Source organism: Gobius niger, assembly GCF_951799975.1.
Source record: "Gobius niger genome assembly, chromosome: 2".
Taxonomy (NCBI): domain Eukaryota; kingdom Metazoa; phylum Chordata; class Actinopteri; order Gobiiformes; family Gobiidae; genus Gobius; species Gobius niger.
The window spans coordinates 12,123,717-12,143,995 of record NC_136853.1 but is presented as its reverse complement, the minus strand read 5'-3'; the positions used below and the strand labels follow the sequence as shown (position 1 = coordinate 12,143,995).

The following is a 20,279-nucleotide window of genomic DNA, read 5'->3' as shown; positions in this document are numbered from 1 at the left end:
GCGACACAACACAAAGGAGATTGGGAGCCTCAGAGCAATTCCGGGCTCTAATTTATACTTTAAACGAAACTAGGTCATTGTGCGTGCCCTAATGGGTCATAAACAAACAGAGCAAGCTTTTGGGAACACAGGCTGGTTCTTCCTTCTGTATTTCTATTATGAGCAAAAGAACATTGCAGTCATATTTCTGACCCAGCTCACAATTTGACCAAACAAAACATGTCCGCGCTTCAATATTTCAGTATTTCGGATTGAACAAAAACCATTGACTGTGTTTTTGTTTGTTTGTTTGTTTATTTTGTGCTCTTTTGTGTTCATGATTCATCCTCGGTTCAGGTTCTAGATTCTTATCTCTTCTTCCTCGGCCATAACGCCAGACGGATGCCTCTGTGTTATCGGAGTGGAAGTGGCGCTTTCGTCAGTCATGGTCACGTGACTGCTGGTTTTCTCAGTCCATCAATAATGAATCATAATGTATTTACAGCAGCCGAGCACAGTAGACTTGTCATGGATCAATGAATAAATGAAATGCACCAACAAGGCAGTTTCAAGGCTACACTGCCAGTTAGTGCTTCATTACACTGCATCATAGGTGGGTGACTTGCCCAAGTACACAACAACAGTGTGCATTGGTTTTAGAATAAATCCACTAACTTTTGGGTTTGTCGGGCCATCACTCTACCACTCTGCCACTGTGTGATTAGTGCTGGTCAAAGATTTCAGCAGTCAGCCCCGGGGCAGATGTGGTGATTTCTTTATTTCTTTATTTAAGGAGGTGATAGAAACAGCTTACCCTGTGACTGAAGACTGAATGAATAATGCTGTGTAATTGCACATAGTCTAAGGACACTGTCCAAGGTGCTTATTTATTTTAACAGCTACATTGTGTAAAAATATATTTAAAGTGCATATCTCACAATATATGACATTCATTTTATACTTAAAATACAAGCTTTAGATGAGACAAAACTATGCAAAAGTAAAATGTCGTAACTGAGACTAAACGGGGTGGCCGCGTGTTGAGATTAATAGTGTAGAGTAAACACAACAGCAGTTTTTATTAGAACGAATAGCACTTCCAATGCAGCTGAGAGGCAAACTTTCCCGTCTTCATTTTTTGCATATAATGTTGGCGCCCCCTTCTGGAACATACTTTACATTACAAAGTATTCCATCTCTGCTTTTGCAAATACGTACATGTGTTTTCAGTTTAGAATTGCATTTTTGTCATGACTATCTGAGAGAATAGAGTATTCTAAATTGATCATATTGTCAACATTGTTACATGTGTGTAGGCTATACTACAGTGGGGAACCATATGTTTACATACACATTTGCATTTTATTTTTCTCGCTGTCTGACATGAAACCAGAATGAACTTTTATTTTTATGTTTTAGGTCAATTAGAATTTGAAAAAATATTTCTTTTTGTCAAATACCAGAAGAATGAGGGAATTTTCTGCGCAATTTTTTTTTAAATCACTTTTTACAAAACCAAAAGCTTACATACAGTGCTGAGAAAAAGTAAGTGCACCATCTGGAATTTCTCATATTTCTGCCTAAATTGGTCACTGACGAAAATAAATAAATAAATAAAATTTAAAAAAAGGGGGGGAATCTTGCAAGCCTGGGAACACCATCCCAACTGTGAAATAGGGGGGGGGGGCAGCATCATGCTGTGGGGTTGTTTTGTTGCCTGGCCTGCCAAATATCATGCTTTTTCATAGATATTTCAAAGACGTGTAGCCAGACTACGCGCCTGATCTCAAGTATGATCTCAACGATTGCCCGATGTCCATGATTGACAGACGGCTTCAACCAATTAGAGCAACGATGGACACGTCGCAGTAACAAGCAGCAGGAAGCCTTTTCAAAAACTTCCTTATTTATGAGGAACGCTTGGAACGCTGTTTCTAGCTCCGGTTTTGGGGATTGTACATTTTTCAAATGATTTAAAAATGAGAAAAGAGCAGAAGAAAAGAGTGTATCGGTCGCCTTTAATGTTTTGGAAGAGCGCGTGATGGTAACCACCCAGACGGTTCTTCTTTTAAACAGAAAGGAGGAGTGTCTGGCAGGCCAGGCAAGTTTTCCTGCGGGAGGGACTGGTGCACTTCACAAAATAGAAGACATCATGAAGAAAGAACACTATGCGGAAATATTGGAGCGACATCTCAAGACATCAGCCAGGAAGTTAAAGCTTGGGCGCTGATGGGTCGTCTGAATGGACAATGACCCAAAGCAAACTGCCAATGCTGGTTACAAAGCGGCTTAAGGAAAACAAAGTCAATGTTTTGAAGTGGTCATCACAAAGTCCTGATCTCAATCCAGTTGAAAACGTATGGGCAGAGCTGAAAAGGCATAGGCACACAAGGCGACCTTTAAATGTGTCTCAGTTACACCAGTTGTTTGGAGGAATGGACCAAAACTCCTGTCAACTATTGTGAGAAGCTTAAGGAAGGAAATCCAAAACGTTTGACCCAAGTTATACAGTTTAAAGGCAGTTCTAACAAATATTTATGAAATGTATGTAAAGTTTTGGTTTTGTAAAAAGTAATAAAAAAAAATGTGTAGAAAATTCTATCTCGCATTCTTCTGGAATTTGACGAACACACACAAAAAAAAGTAAAATTCTAGTTGACCTATATAAAAGTAAAAGCTAATTCTGGTTTCATGTCAGACAATGAGAAAAAAAATGCAAATGTGTCATTTTATAAAGTGTATGTAAACATATGGTTCTCACTGTATGATTAAGATTGAGCCACCACTTGTAATTGGTTGTTCGTTTGTGCAACTGGTTAATGTCAGAATAAATAATAATAAAACGCATTAACCTCATGTAGGATGTTCTCTGATTGGAACTGCAGCTGTAAGTGTGGGAACCCCCCACTTATTCATTCATTCATTTCCAAAATACAAACTATTATGTTCATTTTATCTTTTTTCTCATGCTACAATTTTTTCCTCTAACACAATTTGTCCTTTAAAGCAGAAAGTGGCAGTGGCTATTTCTTTATTTCTTTATTAAATTCCAAAATACAAATTATTACGTTGTTCATTAGATCTTCTTTCTCTTGCTACAATATTTTCTTACCCCCCACAATCTTTCCTTTAAAGCAGCAATTCAATTTTATTTTCATCTATTCTTTTGTATACAAAATATGTGGTGTGAGATTAATTTCTAGCACCTTGTGAGTCATCCCACACACTAAAACACCCTGACTTTCAAAGTAACACTCATTTTCACTTCCACTGCTTCCACTCCTTCTGCTCACAGCCTCTAAAAGCTCCCCCCTCCCCAAGCCCTCCCCTCCTATTAGAGACAGAGCTGGTTTAAAGCCCGTGTGTGTGTGTTTGTGTGTGTGCATGGCGTCACTACCAGGCAGCAGCAGCAGCAGCAGTCAGCGTGGTGGTGTTGGCGGTGGTGGGTGTGGCTTTTACCGAATGGCTGAACATTCCTGTGCACTTGTCTGACAACTCCCGCCCTCCTTTCTCCTACTTATATGCAGATTATTCCCCTCAAGCTGGCATTACGGTGCTCCACTTCCAGGCAGTCCACACACTTCACAAGGTAAAGCTGTTTTTTATTTTGTGTTTCTGGTGATTTCATTGAAGATGCAGCACATTTCCATGGCCCCTTCTTTGTGTGTGTTGAAACAATGGGCTGTGTTCTAGATGTGATGACGTGATCATTTCAGATGGGTGGCAGGAACATATTGCAACTTTACTGGGCAGTTTCTGAAGAAAAAAAATATATAAAAAATGCACCAGCTTATCACTGTAACCTTGTTTCATACTTGGGTTTGTGTTCACAATTTCCCCACATTAAGGCGAGACACTGCAGGTGAATAGGGGAAAAAATGCATATTTACAGATATCAATTTGAAACTTTTGCTGTAGATCACTGGCATAAATGTGAGAAAAAAATACATTGCAGGTTTTCTGTCATTTTATCTTTTCATATAAGAACAAGGTGTTTTATGCCTAAAAATGCCCCAAATTTCCCATCTTTTCGGCGACGAAATCTGAATAATAGATAGAGCTACGTTCAAATTTATGGTTTCATTTTATTGGTAAATGAGTTGCCAAGATTTTTGTCAGAGGGGATTTAGGATATCTTGTTTAGTTTTAAAATAAGCTGTTTTATGTGGAAACATTTTTTGACATTCAAAACTCAATAAATGGGGCTTAGGGATTAAATAATAAAAAAATCCCTCTGAAAAAATCTTCCAAATATTGTTCAGTCTAAGGCTGGAAAATTTGAAGTCTTTAGGTCCTACTGACGTGGACATAGCGTCGCAACAATGACAGAAAAATGTGTTTTGAGAAAAAGGACCTTGACATTGCATTCTCCCATGTAAGTCTATGGGGGAACATTGAATCAGCGCAATATTTAAACATGTCATTGTGAAGATTAGGCATATTTTTTGTTTCCAGGTGAAAGCTTGTATGTTCTGAGACCAATTTGGCCCAAAACCTGAAAACTGACAAAATTGAGTTTTGCCTGTAGTGTTTCCCCTTAATCTTGAGATTTAAAGTAAATACTATGTGCAATACATATTTCACCTTAGTTCATTTTTGCTGACAGAGAAAACACTGAATATCCTACCAGTGTTTTTGCCTCATATATGTGCACCCTTTAATTATATAGATATTAACCATAACCAGGGTCAAAACATCTGTGTGTTTTTACTGTTTAAAGCCACCTCAATTTTAATTACTGGACTTGGGATTGTATCATCAAAACCACTGCGATTTCTGGGATTCCTGGTGCAACCCATAGTAATAAACCAATGATTTTGAATTATAAAACGCTCATTATTGTTGATATAAAAGCATGTGCACGCTACAATAACATGGTTTGCACTTTTCTATATTGATTCTAGTCTTTGGGCGATGTTTGCTAGAAGCCCCCTAACATTGATTTTCATTGTAACATTCAATTTAAAGCCTTCAATCTTAAACGCTCTACACTCAAGGCAACACTAGTAAGAACCACTTTTGATCCGTGACTTCTCGGCGTAGTATCCTCTAGCTAAGGCATGTATTTCCGTGCAGGTTTTGCTGAGAAGTGAAGATGTCGGCCCCACTGTCAGTGCTGATCACGTTTTCCGTGGTTCTGCTGTGTCTCGGGGAAAAGCCCGTGGAAGACGTCATCAAGCCAAGTGAGTATTTGAATATTCCAAAATAAACTCTTCCCTTATGAGTGTGTGGCTTCACAAACACGACACAGTGCCAAGTCCTGGGAGGGATCACGCAAACAGTCGTTGATAATGTGCGTTGCCTGAAGTGGAATAATGCAGTCGAAGTGTTTGCGCTGCACCCGTTGTCGTATCATGTCAAGAGCGGTTTCCTCCATGTGGACAAACTTGTAATTGTGAACATACCTGCACTAATGGCACACAAAACCTGTTTGGCGTGGATGATATGACGCCTCAACGATAACAAGAACAACTTTCCAGACCACGTAGACTCCGACGTAATCTCTAATCCTTCCACTCAACAGTGTCGGTTTGGGAACACCATATGCCGCAGGGACATGGAATTTATCATATTAATGGCAAAAGCTCAGGATAATGTGACTTCAAATGGGTAATCCGGTGAAGAAAAACAAGTTGCTCTGTGGATCTTTTCTTGTTTTTTCTGTATTCTACGAACGAAAAGGACTAGAGTGGACCTAAAAAGAATCAAAGCGCCGAGGAACACGTCTCGTCCGTTTGGCCAAAAGAAACACTTAGGATATAATGTTACACAAAAGCAAACACTCAGCACAGTTTTCCCTTATTAACGGGTGCTCCACAGTTGCTGAAGCGCGCATAGGACCTGCATTGTATTTGGTGTGGCAGTATACACAATGACTTCATGATGCCTGTGTCTGCCTGGGTGAAGTGACTCACTGTGTGTCATTGAGCTAGATGTATGGGGGCAGCTGTCAGTGGTCACATGACAGAACTGTGTGGTTTGTCAAAGGCTTTACCGTCGTCATTTACTGCACTTTAAACGGTGTCCAACGCAACAAATCATGCCCCATGGGTGTATTAATTATACCCCTAACCAGAGATGTTATTCAGTTGTGATTTGCAATAATTCAGTCCTGTTTTTTTTCCATCTCATTTATGACCATTTGAGTGAGCCTTAATATTTTTCCGCTCTCAAACGCTATGCTCACTCCAAGATACGCCGGTACATCATCATGATCCATGTTGTTCCTCACATGTTTTCAAAAAGAGAGTTCATTCTTTATTTTGTACAGACACAATAAATATATTATATATTCATTTCAAAGAAAAAAAAAAAAAAAAATAGTGTGATTCAGGCATTTTAGTACTTTAGGCGCACACTTAAGACAAGATATGTAATAAAACATCAATAAATGCATGCTTTTACCAGGATGTTCAGCACCAAACATCTTTAAAAACAACAACAACAGCAAGTGCATGCAAAAATTCAAACCTTTTCCTGCAAACTATTATTAAAAAGATAATGTTATTTTCAAATAATATTGAGACACTGTTCGGTTTAACCTTCAGTTTAGATCTGAAATATTTCCAAGTACCCCTGAGATGCTCTTTTATGTGTCCTTTATTTCCAGTCAAGATCATTTTTTATAATGCTTCCCATTGTGTTCCCATTGTGTTCCCATCATTTGTTTCCCCTATTACTTTAATAGCAACTCCTAAAGGTATTTTGTTGCAAAGGTCCACATGACATAATGTCTGGAACCTCTTATCCCCATATCATTCACAGTAGAAGAACACACTTGGTCCTATCTGTAAAATGGGATTTGTTTCTTGGGAAAGGCTGCTGTGCGTCATTGGTGACAGGCTGGGCTTCGGCCCAGTGGCACAGAGGGAGGGTGTGGATGTTGCTTTAGGGTTGTTGACTAATAACTTTCCACGATTCTTCAACAGCCACTTAATTGTGGAGGACTTTATTTTTCCTGCTCCGGGAACTGCATTTAAGTGCCTAAAATTAACTTCATTTCAAAGTCTTGAGTGGCATTAAATATTTCTGGTTGATTGTGGCATTCTCTTGACTAGAGATAAGAAGGAGGTTGGATTGACGCACCGGCCACATTTAAAGTGGGCATGTAATGCAGAATTGTGCGTCTCAGCACTGATTGTTTAATGGCCTTGGCGGACAGCATTCAGAATTATAAATATGGCCATGGTTAAGCACTCATTTTTCAGGCCATTCATATATTCATTCATTTGCTTGCTTGAAGTCATTGAAGTATCCCAGAAATCCTCTACCTTCCCTTTTAATTCAAATGTAGTTTATTTTTCCAATTGAAAGTGTTCCATTACATCATTTAACAGATTAAAATAGGTTGGAAGGTAAGCACTCATTTTTTTAATGGCATGCTAACAAATCAATGCGGCGTATAACGGTCAGAACAGGTCTTTTAAGGGCTTCATAAAATTAGATACACTTTTGCATTCTATCTATTACAAACAAAATCCAGAAAATCCAAATCAAAGCCCTTCAGCTGTTGAAGAAGAAATGGCCAGAATAAACAGACTTACTCAAAACTTAAACGTTTAGTTGGCACGTGATGACATTTGAACAAATAAATTGTATTTAGCCTTGATTTCTGGGCTGTTTTGCTTTAAGGAACATTACATTTCCTAATCCATGTTACTCTTGTCCTGACAGAAAAGACGCAGTTGCTTGGAGGGTGGTTTGAGAGGAGCCCAGACTCAAAGGAGGTTCAGGATGCAGTGCAGTACTCTATTAAGATGTACAACTCCCACTCTAAGGGCAAGAGGCTGTTCCGATTGGACTCAATCACCACAGTACAAAGTCAGGTACGTCTTTATAAATACTGAAAACACAAAGCAACAAACAGTAAGTTGTCTTGTCAGGATGTTCATGGAGCTCAGCGGTGACCGTCCAGCTCAAAAACTAGCTCAGGAAGAACATGTTTGATTAACGTATTCCATAGATTTGTCAAAAAACGAATAATTTATGGTAAAAAAATATATATTTTCCTATGACTGCGTATCAACAAAACATGTGCTTCTGCCATATCTTTTGTGATATAGCACAATGCTTGTCTTTGCTCTTTACTGTAGGTGACAAACGTTGTCAACTTCAAGATTAAAGCCATATTGGGAAAAACCAAGTGTTCCAAAGCCGAAAACCATGACTTGGAGCACTGTGAGCTGGAGAAGAAGGTATAATTGTCAGTTGTCATTATTGCATATAAATGAGTTGGTTGTATAACATGTCTGGGTTTCGACAGCGCATGGATTGCCAGTTTGTGGTTGCCTTCAACCATAGCAACAAAAAGCACGAGATGAAGAGCCGGAAATGTACGAAAATGGTCAAGCCTAAAGCCTAATCTCTCCTTTTACTTCATACTCCCCATGTGTTTGAGTTTATAAGCCTGGTCAATTTTTGATACAGTTTTTGTTCCTTTTCTTCAATAAACAACTTTCCCAAAAAACATTTGGCTGTTGATAATTTATTGTAAATGGTTTCTCCTCAAGTTGTGTCAGAAGTCACAACACATAATCCCACACCAAAGATAAGGTCATAGAAAGAGAAAACTGTATGCTACACAGAATGGAAGCAATAACCTAAACGGAAGCCTGCATCTTTTATGAAATACCTCTGGAAGAAGGAGTTTGCATTATGAAACCAATCCGAGAAATTGAAATGTTGATTTTGATACCCACTTTGAGGAACAATCATTTTCTTGATGTGTTCTTGATACGATGAGTTCATGAATCGTTCTCAGCTCATGTGGCAGTGGAACCGACCATCAATTTAATGATGCCAAGCTACGACCCAAATAAAAACATATTTTCCCATCCAATGCTTAAATCATTGATTCAAGCATTGAGCTGATCATTTAACAGACTCAGGTTGTGAGTCTGTTAAATGAGAGAGATTATGGTTTACTTCCAATTCACAGACAGGACGTTCATGGTGAGTGTGGATACTTGCTCCTCTAAGGTGCATGGAATTACATGTGGTGTGCCCCAGGGTTCAATTTTAGGCCCAGTGCTTTTTAATCTGTATATGCTCCCTCTTGGTGATGTCATCAGGAGACACGGGGTCAATTTTCACAGTTATGCTGACGATACACAGTTATACATCTCCATGTCTCCAGATGACACCGGGCCAAAAGATGCACTTTTTAACTGCATTTTAGATATCAAATTCTGGATGGCAGAAAACTTTCTCCAGCTTAACCAGGACAAAACTGAAATGTTAATCATCGGCCCTGAGAGAGAGACTTTTTCCAAAACTACAGTCACTGTCTCTTCCTCACAGGTGAAGAACCTGGGTGTGATCTTTGACTCTGAGCTGGCGTTTATTCCACACATTAAGAATATTACAAAGATATGTTTTTACCATCTAAAGAACATAGCCAGAGTCCGCCCCATTCTCTCTCGGGCCAACACGGAGACGCTCATGCATGCTTTTATCACCAGTTGCATCGACTACTGTAATGCCCTGCTTTCTGGTCTTCCCAAAAAGAGGATCTCAGGTCTACAACTTTTACAAAATTCGGCAGCTCCTGTCATGATGAAGACCAGGAGGCGGGACCACATTACACCGGTTTTAGAATCGCTGCATTGGCTCCCCGTGTGTTTCAGGATCGATTTTAAGGTTCTTTTAATGCTTTTTAGATGTCTTTATGGTCTTGGTCCTTCTTATCTGTCAGAACTGCTTTTACCTTACGAACCTTCACGGCCCCTTCGCTCCTCCGGCAGGGGTCTCCTAGTTATTCCTAAAGTCACCAAAAAGACTCATGGTGAGGCGTCTTTCCAATATTACGGCCCTCGCCTCTGGAACGACCTGAGGAGGAGCTCAGGGCTGCAGAGAACGTTCATGTTTTTAAACCACCTTTTTAGCTTAGCCTTTAACTGACTAATCTATTTATTTAATCCTAATATATAAAATATATATATGGGAGGTTGTCCCAGGCGCATTGTTTGAAATGTTGTAATCTGTAAAGCACTTTGTGATACCTTTCCGTATGAAAAGCGCTTTATAAATAAAGTTTGATTGATTGATTGATTGATTGATTGATTGATTGATTGATTGAGTGTGATGGGCTCCAACCCCTTTCCAAATGTTTCCCCGGAGACCTTTCTGCTTTATTTTACTTAACAATTATCTGTCTCCCTTCTGAGAAATTTGGTTTCGACGTGTGATCAGCTGCACGTCAGGACATCACACAAACTGCTGCACAATACAAGAGACACACAGTAGTACACATAAGTTGCAAAAAGTCTTTAATGTGCAATTTGTGTCAATTACATCAGCGTTCTCTGCTCCCTCTACACTCACTCGTGCACACGTACGTACGCCCCACACTCACCTCTGGTCATGTAACAGCTTCACTGAAACTGGGACAAAAGAATGTAGGTTTTGTATGTACACAGATGCTCCTGGTCTGTCGAGATTCCCAAAGCAGCTGGTGGTTTCGTATTTGAGGACTGACTCGATTGTAAAGATTAGGATGATGTTCCGATAGGCACCGAACAGTCTTAGCTTGATACTGTATGTCAAATGTTATTATGCCGAATAAAAACAACTAATGTATATTATACGTGCATTTTCTCTGTACAATGATTTAGGGATGAACACAATCTGCAGACATTTGGACTGTTGTTTTGTAAAAGCTGCTTTTAAACAAAAATGATTGAATGGTTTTTACATTACGTACAATGTTATATTTAAGATGTGACTGAAATCCCTGTTTCAAACTCCAATATATTTTTGAATCCTGAAAGAAAGTCTTAGTTATGTGCAGTCAGTGGAACAGTGAGATCACTGGCTGAGGTTGCCTTGTGGGAATAGGACTTTTCCGTGAACACATTTCCACCACGGCCATTTTTTTTTTCTTCTCAAATATCACACACATAGCAAAAGATATTCCAACTGAAGCAATGTTAAATAAAGCACTTTAAAAACTACCCATTAAAAAAAACTAGTTACAAAACCACATTCAAATATTATTGTCCACATGATCCTGTCTTTGCCATCTCTCAGGGAAAAAATGTGTGTGTCTTTTAATCTCTTTCCTCGATCCTCACAGCGAAGTATCAGACGCTGGTCTCGATGTGAGGAGACACTTTGCAGTTCAGAACATTGGACAGGAGTCTGTGCTGATGATGGTACCTGGAACACAACCAAGACTGAGATAGACCACACTGGCTCCACCACCTGGTTTAAACACGCTATTGCAATTATTATCAAGCGTCCTTTCTTCATATGCATTCTTACAGAGAACAGTACTTGTATGCAGTTTCAGGGCACTGTGCGCATGTGGGAAAAGTGTTTCGTCCTGTATTGTACTTTGGGCAGTGCCATTAAAGGTGATCTGATATCCCGTGGCAATGTTGTAAATTGACAAGACAAAGTTTTGTAATGTATTGTAATAGTCAAAATTGACCTCTTGCAGAAACCCCACCCCCTTTCAGAAATGTTAGCTACTAGTTCCGGGAGAAGTGTGTGTTAGTGGCACTTTTTGATGCATTACCTGTGTGATATCCTCCAGATTGAGGCAAAATGGGTTTCAATGTGCAGTAGAAGAACTATATTCAAAATGTGTGTTGAAGCGGACACTACTTCTAGACCAAATATATAATATCAGAAATTATCCCTGGAGCTACCTGAAATGCAAACAGCACAGCGACCACTCAGACTTAAGCCCACTGTGCCCTACAACCGAGTGTAACTTATACGGCCAGTCTGAGGTAGGCGTAAGTTGCAGATTTAGCATGAGATGTGCGGAAAGCGGCTCACATAAGCCTGACAAGACGGCCTCATACCGCATGGTGCCAGATATTCCATGTTTTTGTTATTCGGTTTTGAAAGGGAAGAAACAGGCCCCCGCTCCATCTATTTCTATGGGAGGATATCCAGGAGATGTCTGGTAGCAACGGTCAGGGGCATCAAACTGCTGGGGTAAAGAGTAGCCAGGGCCCAGAGCAGGGTAGGGGCCCTCAGAAGTGCTCCTATAAAAGCGTTCTGTATTGCACTTTCTAAATGCAGAATTTGGTGCTTTACCCCTGGCAACGGTTGCTGTGAGGTATGATTGGACAATGACCATTTTTGGGGCAGGGTTTTGCGAAAGGTCAGTGGATCAGCTGCAACAGTCATTGGTGGCTATTATGAAAATTGCTTACATTGGTTTTAGCAGTATAAATTTGTAATGCTTAGCTAGTGAAGAGAAGTGATGAATAGGGAATATGTGCAAAATCACACAAAAGATCATATTTTGCTCCAAACTTTGACAATATCATCATTGACCAACAAAATTTGGGAACACTTTATATTAAGATATACTGTGTTGTGAAGCACTTTGTGGCCTTTGTCTGTGAAAGATTACTTACTTACAACTACTTACTAAGTATTAATAAACTATTACTAAGCATGAACAATTAACAGACCATGAATAATACTGTATGCTAGACAGTGTTAATTTCGTCGACTAAAATATTTAGTCTTAATTTTAGTCAAAGTGTTATTTTTGCCGACTAAAACTGGACTAAAACTAAATTAAAAGTTTCTTGTGAGACTAAAACTATGACTAAAATGTCCAGATATTTTAGTCGACTAAAACAAGACTAAATAAAAATGAAAGGGAGAGACTAAAATCAGCCAAACTTCTATTGACCGTCTGAAAGAGCCTCAGATCATGTAAATTCTCTGCCAAAGGATCAGCTCTGAGCTTTGTTCATGTGGAGCAGCTCCATGAAGCAGAGGAACAAGATAAAATATGATTATAATGAATATTATCAATGCAAAGTCGAGTAAATTCGTCTTAAATTTAGTCGACTAAATTTACTTGCAATTTTAGTCGACTAAAACTAGACTAAAATTGAAGATATTTGTTTGACTAAAGCTAGACTAAAATCGAATTACATTTTTGTCAAAAGACTAAGACTAAAACTAAATTAAAATATGTTGTCAAAATTAACAATGATGCTAGAGTAGAATAAACTACTTATTATATTATTATCTATTAACATACTAATAGGCCATGAACAATATCCCTACTCTAACCTTAACCTTAACCCTAAACTTAAACAGATTACAAATGCTAATTAATACCATAATGCTTAACAAGTACATATATAAAGCGAAACCCAAAAGTTCACTACATTTGTATAGCTTCACCAGGACAGCTCATACGACAATGTAGTAAATAGTACTTACTTGCTGATGACCCTCTGTATCTCTTTGCTCTCCTCTTCTCTCAGCTTTAGGAGGACCTGCTCCAGAATAGGAAGCTCGAGATTTAGGTACTGAGCAACCTGTTCACAAAAAATTAACAAATGAAAATACAAATCAATTTTTCAAACACTAGTACATTTTTAGACTGATACATCAAAATATTAATCTTTGTGAGAAAAATATATATCATTGATTCAATATTTGTAATGACATGAAGATTATACTGAGTAACTTTGTGGTTTCGCAGTAACCCAACACGTACATCATTGCTGACTTCCTCCTCCTCTCTGTCCATCAGAAAGACCTTCATGATGTCCTCTGATGGGCCCTGGAGGATGCGCTCCCACAGCGGCTGGTCTCTGTTGCACAGCTTCCTCTTTTCTAAAATGATGCACACACAGTCAGTATCAAAACTGGTCATTCAAAGGAACCATGTTTTACACAGGATGTAAAACAGGCTGATGAGGTGGCCCTCTACTGGTCAAAGTGAGTAATAGAGTACGTTTTAAAGTCTGGTGAAACTGTGTGATCGGGGCACTTAAATCACAGTTAACTATTGGGAATTGTGTGACATATCATGTATATAAACTGTTCCCTTGTCAAAACCATACAGTTTTTCAGTTTGTTGAGTTTCTTCACCCACTGTGTATTCAGTATGTGTTCTGTATTTCCAGGATTTTGAGTTTTTAAAAGACTTTATTAAAGCCCATAATCCTGTGTGTGAGTGTGTCATTGATTCCTAGTGTGTCATTAGCCAAAAGGTTAAGCCTGTATTCACTGTTTTATAGATAGGATCCACGTCTATGTCACTATTTTTATACATGGCCTTATAGTTTTAAAGTCTACAGTTTTCAAAGGTTTCCATTTACAGTGTCTACCCAGTTTAATTTTTCAGGTTCAATATTTCAATATCCCAAAAGTGATTTATCACCAAGAAACAGAGCCAGAAAGGCTTTCGTATGAGATGATGTCTTTCTAAGTCTAAATTAAACAAGTCCACTTTCATTTTAATTCATAAATTCATATTGTTACCTCCACTCTGGTGAACACAGTACAAGGCGAATTCTTCAGGATCGTTCTCTATCTGCAAAAGAAAAAGTATGTATTAATCAGCATAAATACATGTTTAATCATTTAATTTTACATTTCTTTCAGTATTTCTTTTTACCTTGAACTTGTGCAGTAACTGTTCTATGACCTGATGTGTCGACATTCTGCTGGTTATCCGGACCTTTGTTGATGCTCCGTGGGTGGGAGTGAAAATAGATGTCTAGAGGCAAACAAATTGGTATTATTGTTGTTGTAAGTTAAGCTATTGGGACCAGCTGTGGCCAAGTTGTTAAATAAAAGGTACCTTATAATTATAAAAGTGCCCATTGATAGAAAATCGGTGCTGTCGTTCCTCCTCTCTTTGCGCTGCTGTTTTGGCCTTTCTCCTCATTTTGACCAATGACGCGTCGCTCTGGCACCGGACCAGGTTTGACTCCGCCTCCTGCTCTGTGTTCTTGTGTCTCATTGGACGCAGTGTGGTCGTCTCATAAGGAATCGGAGCTTTAAAACGTGAAAACAGAAAACAAAAACTTAACAATTGATCAAGCACGCAGGTTTCCAGTTTCCATTTTTAGGGATTAACTTCTAAACTTTTTTGTGTTGATAAAACTGTATAATCCAGTGTTGCATTAAATGGCGAGATCTCCCATTAGAAACCTCATACCACATACGTTCAGTAGTGTTGCTCTGGTACAATTTTCTTGCTGATACGAATACCAGTCCGAAACCGTATTGAGTGAATCGGACTTATGCCGGGGTTCCACGCTTCTATTCAGTACGGTTCAGTAGAAGTACTCGGCTTCCCACGCATCTACTCTCATGGATGTGCACGCTGGAATACACATTACTGAAGGAATAACGGAAAACTTTTGTGAGCCGCGGTGAGAACTATGTGGACTTTTGGTGGAGTTTATGGAATTGTTCAGAGGTGCCAAGGCAAACACTAGAGGAAAGAAGCAGCTAAAAACAAGCAATGAAGGTAAACTAAGTGCTAATGTTATGCTAACAGCAGCTAAAGTTGTGCTAACAGCGTCTGAATGCGATCAACGGCAAAGGTGTGAGGGCTGTTCTGTCTTTCGTTGGCCAATCAGAGGCCAGCAGTCTGTTTACATCATGTTAGTATCTAAATCTTGTACCTGGTCAGCCTGGATTGGCTTTGACCTGGGCAGTGGGGACGCTCGCCTAACAGGGACAGGGTAGACCAGGCACTGGGCTGGGTAGGCCTTGCCAATGGAAACATGCCATTGTGGAGTTTTTTTCCGTTTGTTTATTCCTCAAAACCACGGCTGCTTCCCATTCTTCTATGAATCAAATGCAAACTCCTATAGATTCTACAATTGTTGGTGTTGTTCTTGGTCTATATAAGACAACACTTCACCTGACCATATTTTTTCTTCCTCCGACAAGGCATGAAGCATATTTTCTGGACGAATGTTAAACCATTTCACCTGGTGGAACGTTGCTGATGATGATGTCTGGTGTCTCTGCATTCTCATCAATCTGGTGCAAGTCAGAATATTCTCCCCATCGGGTCATGCCTCTGAAATCCCCAAAAGAAGTTGTCACCTTAAGAACTTAAGAAAAATAAAAAACCTCCTTAAGCTTTACCTCACCTCTTGCTCTCCAGTGGGCTGACAGGGATGCTGATCTCTGGGGTGATGAGAGGAGACGGCGGGGTCTGTTTGTCGTCCTGTATCTGCAGTCTGATGGGCATGGTCACTCCCCATGAGATGTTTAGAAAGCCCTCCACTGTCACCTCCCCATCCCTGTCCTGCTACACATACACCAGAACACAATTCACAAAAAACATAACGCTTTAATGCTTTTTGGGGATACTACTACTACACTACAGGCAAAACTATTTATTTTTTTCAGTTTTCAGGTTTTGGGCCAAATTGGTCTCTGAACACATAAGTTTTCACACGGAAACAAAAAATATACCTAATCTTCACAATGACATGTTTAAATATTGCACTGATTCAATGTTTGCCCATAGACTTATATGGGACAATGCAATTTCAAGGGCCTTTTTCTCAAAACACATTTTTCCGTCATTGTGGCGACACTATGTCCACGTCAGTCAGACCAAAAGACTTCAAATTTTCCAGCCTTGGACTGAACAATATTTGGAAGATTTTTTCAGAGGGATTTTTTATTATCTAATCCCTAGCCTGATTTATTGAGTTTTGAATGTTAAAAAATAAGGCGAAAATAAAATTTGTACACATTATTCCACTAAAAAACAGATTTTTTTTTTATTTACCATAAATTTGAATGTAGCTCTATCCATTATTCAGATTTAGTCGCCGAAAAGATGTGAAATATGGGGCATTTTTAGGCATAAAACACCTTGTTCTTATATGAAAAGGTACAATGACAGAAAACTTGCAATGTATTTTTTTCTCACATTCATGCCAGTGATCTACAGCAAAAGTTTCAAATTGATGTCTGTAATTTTTTTTTTTTCCCAATTCACCTGCAGTGTCTCGCCTTAATCTGTCACTCTTCATCCCTCACAAATAATAGTGTGATAATTGATATGGAAACTTGGACACCCATGTGAGCACAAGACATCAATGTTTAGTTGAAAAATCATCCAAAATCAGCAGACACTCTTTATCAAAGATGCGTCACACCGGGAGGAATACAAATCACCTCAGACCATAAGTTCACACACATACATGCCCTCTGAGAGATCAGCCCAAATACAACCTCTACTTCAATCATTCAAAACAAAAGCATTTGTCTGTTTGAATTGCAGAGTGTTGGTTGTTTGCTTTTTGGTTTGTTGTTTTTTCTGTAATGTAAGAAGCTGTGACTCTGAGCATGATGCGCTGTACCCAAAAATAAAATTCCATCAAGCCTACTGAGGGTTATAATACTTGAGCTGTGTGCCACATGTTTATATATATATATATAGCTACTAGCTAGTTGTAGAGTTCTATAGTAAACTGCAGACTTTTCTTCTATTTACATTAGTTAACAAAGGTGTCAAACAGTGTCATCTTCAAGCAGAAAGTTGGCGATTCTATCCCAGGTCTGGTGTGTGTAGCATCGTTTTCACTCTGGCACTGGTTATATTAACAATAATAATGCTTTTATTTTAAATAGCGCTTTTCTGGACACCCAAGGATGCTTTACATTGTATTATTCATTCACTCCATACTTAATGGTGGTAAGCCACTATTGTAGCCACAGCTGCCCTTGGGTGGACTGCCAGAAGCGAGGCTACCAATCAGTGCAATCGGCCCCTCCGACGACCACCAACAACTCACTCACTCACTACATTCACTCAGGCCTCCTGGTGTCTCCCATCCAAGTACCAACCAGGCGTTGCCCTGCTTAGCTTCAGAGATATGACGGGATCGGGCATAGCAAAGGCGTTGTGGTTAGTTGGACCCAAAGGGGCCCCCGACCGGAGTGCTTTTTTGGTCAGAGTGAATCCAACAGCAGCACTTTGGGCTAAACTAAACAGCTGAAACTGGAATCTGAGTAGCTCCTCTTGCACTCTGGAGCGGGTGTGGTGGGAAGGCGGCTGACGTCAAACCAGTTTTGCCTTCATTCCTCTTTTTGGAGCGAATAAAGGGCTTTGTTTTAATGAACTCAGTATGACAGGACGTTTGGATAACTATTCTGACAAGCAAAAATGTATCAGCTTTATATCATATCAAGGTATGTCTCTCTCTCTTGCCTGTCTCTTCTGCCTGCTGGAGTAAAGCTTTCCTTTCCATGTGCCCATTAAAGTGCATTGCTCCTCGGTCCTGCAGCCTCATTGTATTTATCCACGAGAGAGAAGTGACCACTGCGTGACATCAGGACAGCACATTCTCTGATTCTCCGATTCTCTTGTTTACGTGGCTGATGACGATGGCCTTTGGAGCGGGAGTGGCCTATGCGAATGCGACTGAACTTTGAAGTCCAGCATATACAGATGAAACTGGTCTCGGTCACAAAGCGCTCCGACTTGTGTGACCATACTTGCAAACGTATGGTATTGTTTTGTAAATCTAGCTCTATGACTTGAAAAGATCAGCAGCCTCATGAATGTCATACCTGAGAGTAGGTGAGATGTAGCTGAGCCTGGTCTTTCAGGAACCAGTTGTAGGTGTTTATCAGAGACAGGAATTCTGATCTGAAACGAAAGCAACGCAAACTTCAAGTTTGTCTGTGAACAACGACTCTACCTTTCTTCAAATCAAATAATAGTTTTACAAACACACCAGTGGAATTTTATGACCACAGCCTTTACAAGAAAAACTTTACAGCCTTTTTAAGTAGCATGTTTAAGAGCTGGAAAGATGGTGTCTAGGCCTATATTAATTCTGTCTGTACCACAAAAAGAAACTGCAATAAAATGTTATACGACCATGATGCAGTAGCTCTTTTAGCTCACAAGCTGATCCCAGAAAAAAACATGCGGTAAAAGAAAACAGACCAAATGTAAACCAACAAGAAACCTTATGCCTTATCACCAAATGTTGAATTATTAGATTTGAAGGGGAGACACTACAGGCAAAACTCAATTTTTTCAGTTTTCAGGTTTTGGGCCAAATTGCTCTCTGAACATATAAGCTTTCACCTGGAAACAGAAAATATGCCGAATCTTCGCAATAACATGTTTAAATATTGCGCTGATTCAATGTTCCCCCATAGACTTATATGGGAGAATGCAATTTCAAGGGTCTTTTTCTCAAAACACATTTTTCTGTCATTGTGGCGACACTATGTCCACGTCAGTCGGACCTAAACACTTCAAATTTTCCAGCCTTGGACTGAACAATATTTGGAAGATTTTTTCAGAGGGATTTTTTATTATTTAATCCGTAGCCCCATTTATTGAGTTTTGAATGTCAAAAAATAAGGCGAAAATTACATTTTTACAAATTTTTCCACTAAAAAACAGCTTGTTTTAAAACTAAACAAGAAATCCTAAATCCCCGCTGAAAAAGTCTTGGCAACTCATTCATCAATAAAATGAAACCATAAATTTGAATGTAGCTCTATCCATTATTCAGATTTTGCCGCCGAAAAGATGGGAAATTTGGGGCATTTTTAGGCATAAAACACTTTGTTCTTATATGAAAAGATAAAATGACAGAAAACTTGCAATGTATTTTTTTCTCACATTCATGCCAGTGATCGACAGCAAAAGTTTCAAAGTGATATCTGTAAATTTACATTTTTTCCCTATTCACCTGCAGTGTCTCGCCTTAAATACATATAAACATACAAACATATTGTGCTTTTTTGGAAAGACTGTATAGACATTTATTTTTGTTCTTGCGTATTTCTTTGTAAAGTCGCCTCGCTTTAACCTTTTTACCGCTACCTTAAAGTTTTGAAGGAATTAAGGCATGTTCATGAGCCTTAGAGAATTAAAAATCTCTCAGTTGAATAACTCAGAGTCTCCAATTACAATGAAACTACAAAAGGCCATGGTTTCTAGAAAGCACTATGATGCATCTGCGTGTTTGCACTACTTAGTACTTCAATGTTGTGATTGTCAACCTTCATGATGACTAACCTGGTCAGAGTCCTCCCATCTCCTGTGTGGATCACCGACTGCAATGCGCTCTCACTCATCTCAGCTTACATCTGCTCCTGTAGACAAACACACAGCAAAGCAACACATTACCTCAAGCACACGTACAAAGCATTACTTCAGTTTTCATAATTTGGGACTTTGTTGCACTGTAAATACATCCCAGAGCACCACAAGACTGTTATTCTTACCCGCGTTGTTTCTTTGCCTGCTTCGTAGTTCTTCTTCTCTTTGAAATGTGTTATAAATATCCCCTCTGTCTCTCTCTCTACTGCGCTGCAAGCACTGTCTTTCACTTTCTTTCTTTCTTTCTTTTTTCCCCACTTGTCTCCTGGAGATTTAATAACAGCGCTCCACCCAGTAACCAGTGATGACAGTCCCAGCGCTTGTTTACTCTTGGGTTACAGACCAAAGCGAGCGCATGTGCACAGTTGGAGTACGCCATGGAGTTTTCCCTTTCATTTTCATTCTTCAAGGATAAATTCTCCAG

The 20,279-nt window shown here is 39.3% G+C and overlaps 2 protein-coding genes across 3 annotated transcripts; one reads left to right on the top strand and one right to left on the bottom strand.

The window, feature by feature from the left end:
• Window positions 1-3,422: 3,422 nt before the first annotated feature.
• Window positions 3,423-11,490, top strand: LOC306982998 (cystatin). 2 transcript variants are annotated; one of them, XM_079582648.1, is made up of 6 exons: window positions 3,423-3,568; window positions 5,056-5,162; window positions 7,654-7,805; window positions 8,073-8,174; window positions 8,243-8,389; window positions 11,477-11,490. In XM_079582648.1, the coding sequence occupies exons 2-5, from the start codon at window positions 5,075-5,077 to the stop codon at window positions 8,339-8,341; spliced, it is 441 nt and encodes a 146-aa protein (XP_079438774.1). In that variant the 5' UTR covers window positions 3,423-3,568; window positions 5,056-5,074; the 3' UTR covers window positions 8,342-8,389; window positions 11,477-11,490. The 2 variants fall into 2 exon arrangements, with proteins under 2 accessions (XP_079438774.1, XP_079438773.1); XM_079582647.1 differs by lacking the exon at window positions 11,477-11,490 and having other exon boundaries at window positions 8,243-8,437.
• On the bottom strand, window positions 10,728-20,279 carry rassf6 (Ras association domain family member 6). The gene is made up of 11 exons (XM_079582630.1): window positions 19,981-20,279; window positions 19,772-19,848; window positions 18,301-18,379; window positions 15,861-16,021; window positions 15,696-15,787; window positions 14,552-14,748; window positions 14,366-14,467; window positions 14,230-14,281; window positions 13,460-13,578; window positions 13,180-13,277; window positions 10,728-11,136 (listed from the first exon to the last, which is right to left on the bottom strand). The coding sequence occupies exons 2-11, from the start codon at window positions 19,828-19,830 to the stop codon at window positions 11,061-11,063; spliced, it is 1,035 nt and encodes a 344-aa protein (XP_079438756.1). The 5' UTR covers window positions 19,831-19,848; window positions 19,981-20,279; the 3' UTR covers window positions 10,728-11,060.

Excerpts from the sequence above, each read along its gene's own strand:
- LOC306982998 (XM_079582648.1), top strand. The coding sequence starts at position 5,075 with ATGTCGGCCCCACTGTCAGTGCTGATCACGTTTTCCGTGGTTCTGCTG. Across the intron at positions 5,163-7,653 it reads GGAAGACGTCATCAAGCCAA|AAAAGACGCAGTTGCTTGGA; the intron begins GTGAGTATTTGA and ends TTGTCCTGACAG. Across the intron at positions 8,175-8,242 it reads ACTGTGAGCTGGAGAAGAAG|CGCATGGATTGCCAGTTTGT; the intron begins GTATAATTGTCA and ends GGGTTTCGACAG.
- rassf6 (XM_079582630.1), bottom strand. The coding sequence starts at position 19,830 with ATGAGTGAGAGCGCATTGCAGTCGGTGATCCACACAGGAGATGGGAGG. Across the intron at positions 18,380-19,771 it reads GATGGGAGGACTCTGACCAG|ATCAGAATTCCTGTCTCTGA; the intron begins GTTAGTCATCAT and ends CTTTCGTTTCAG. Across the intron at positions 16,022-18,300 it reads TACATCTCACCTACTCTCAG|CAGGACAGGGATGGGGAGGT; the intron begins GTATGACATTCA and ends GTGTATGTGTAG.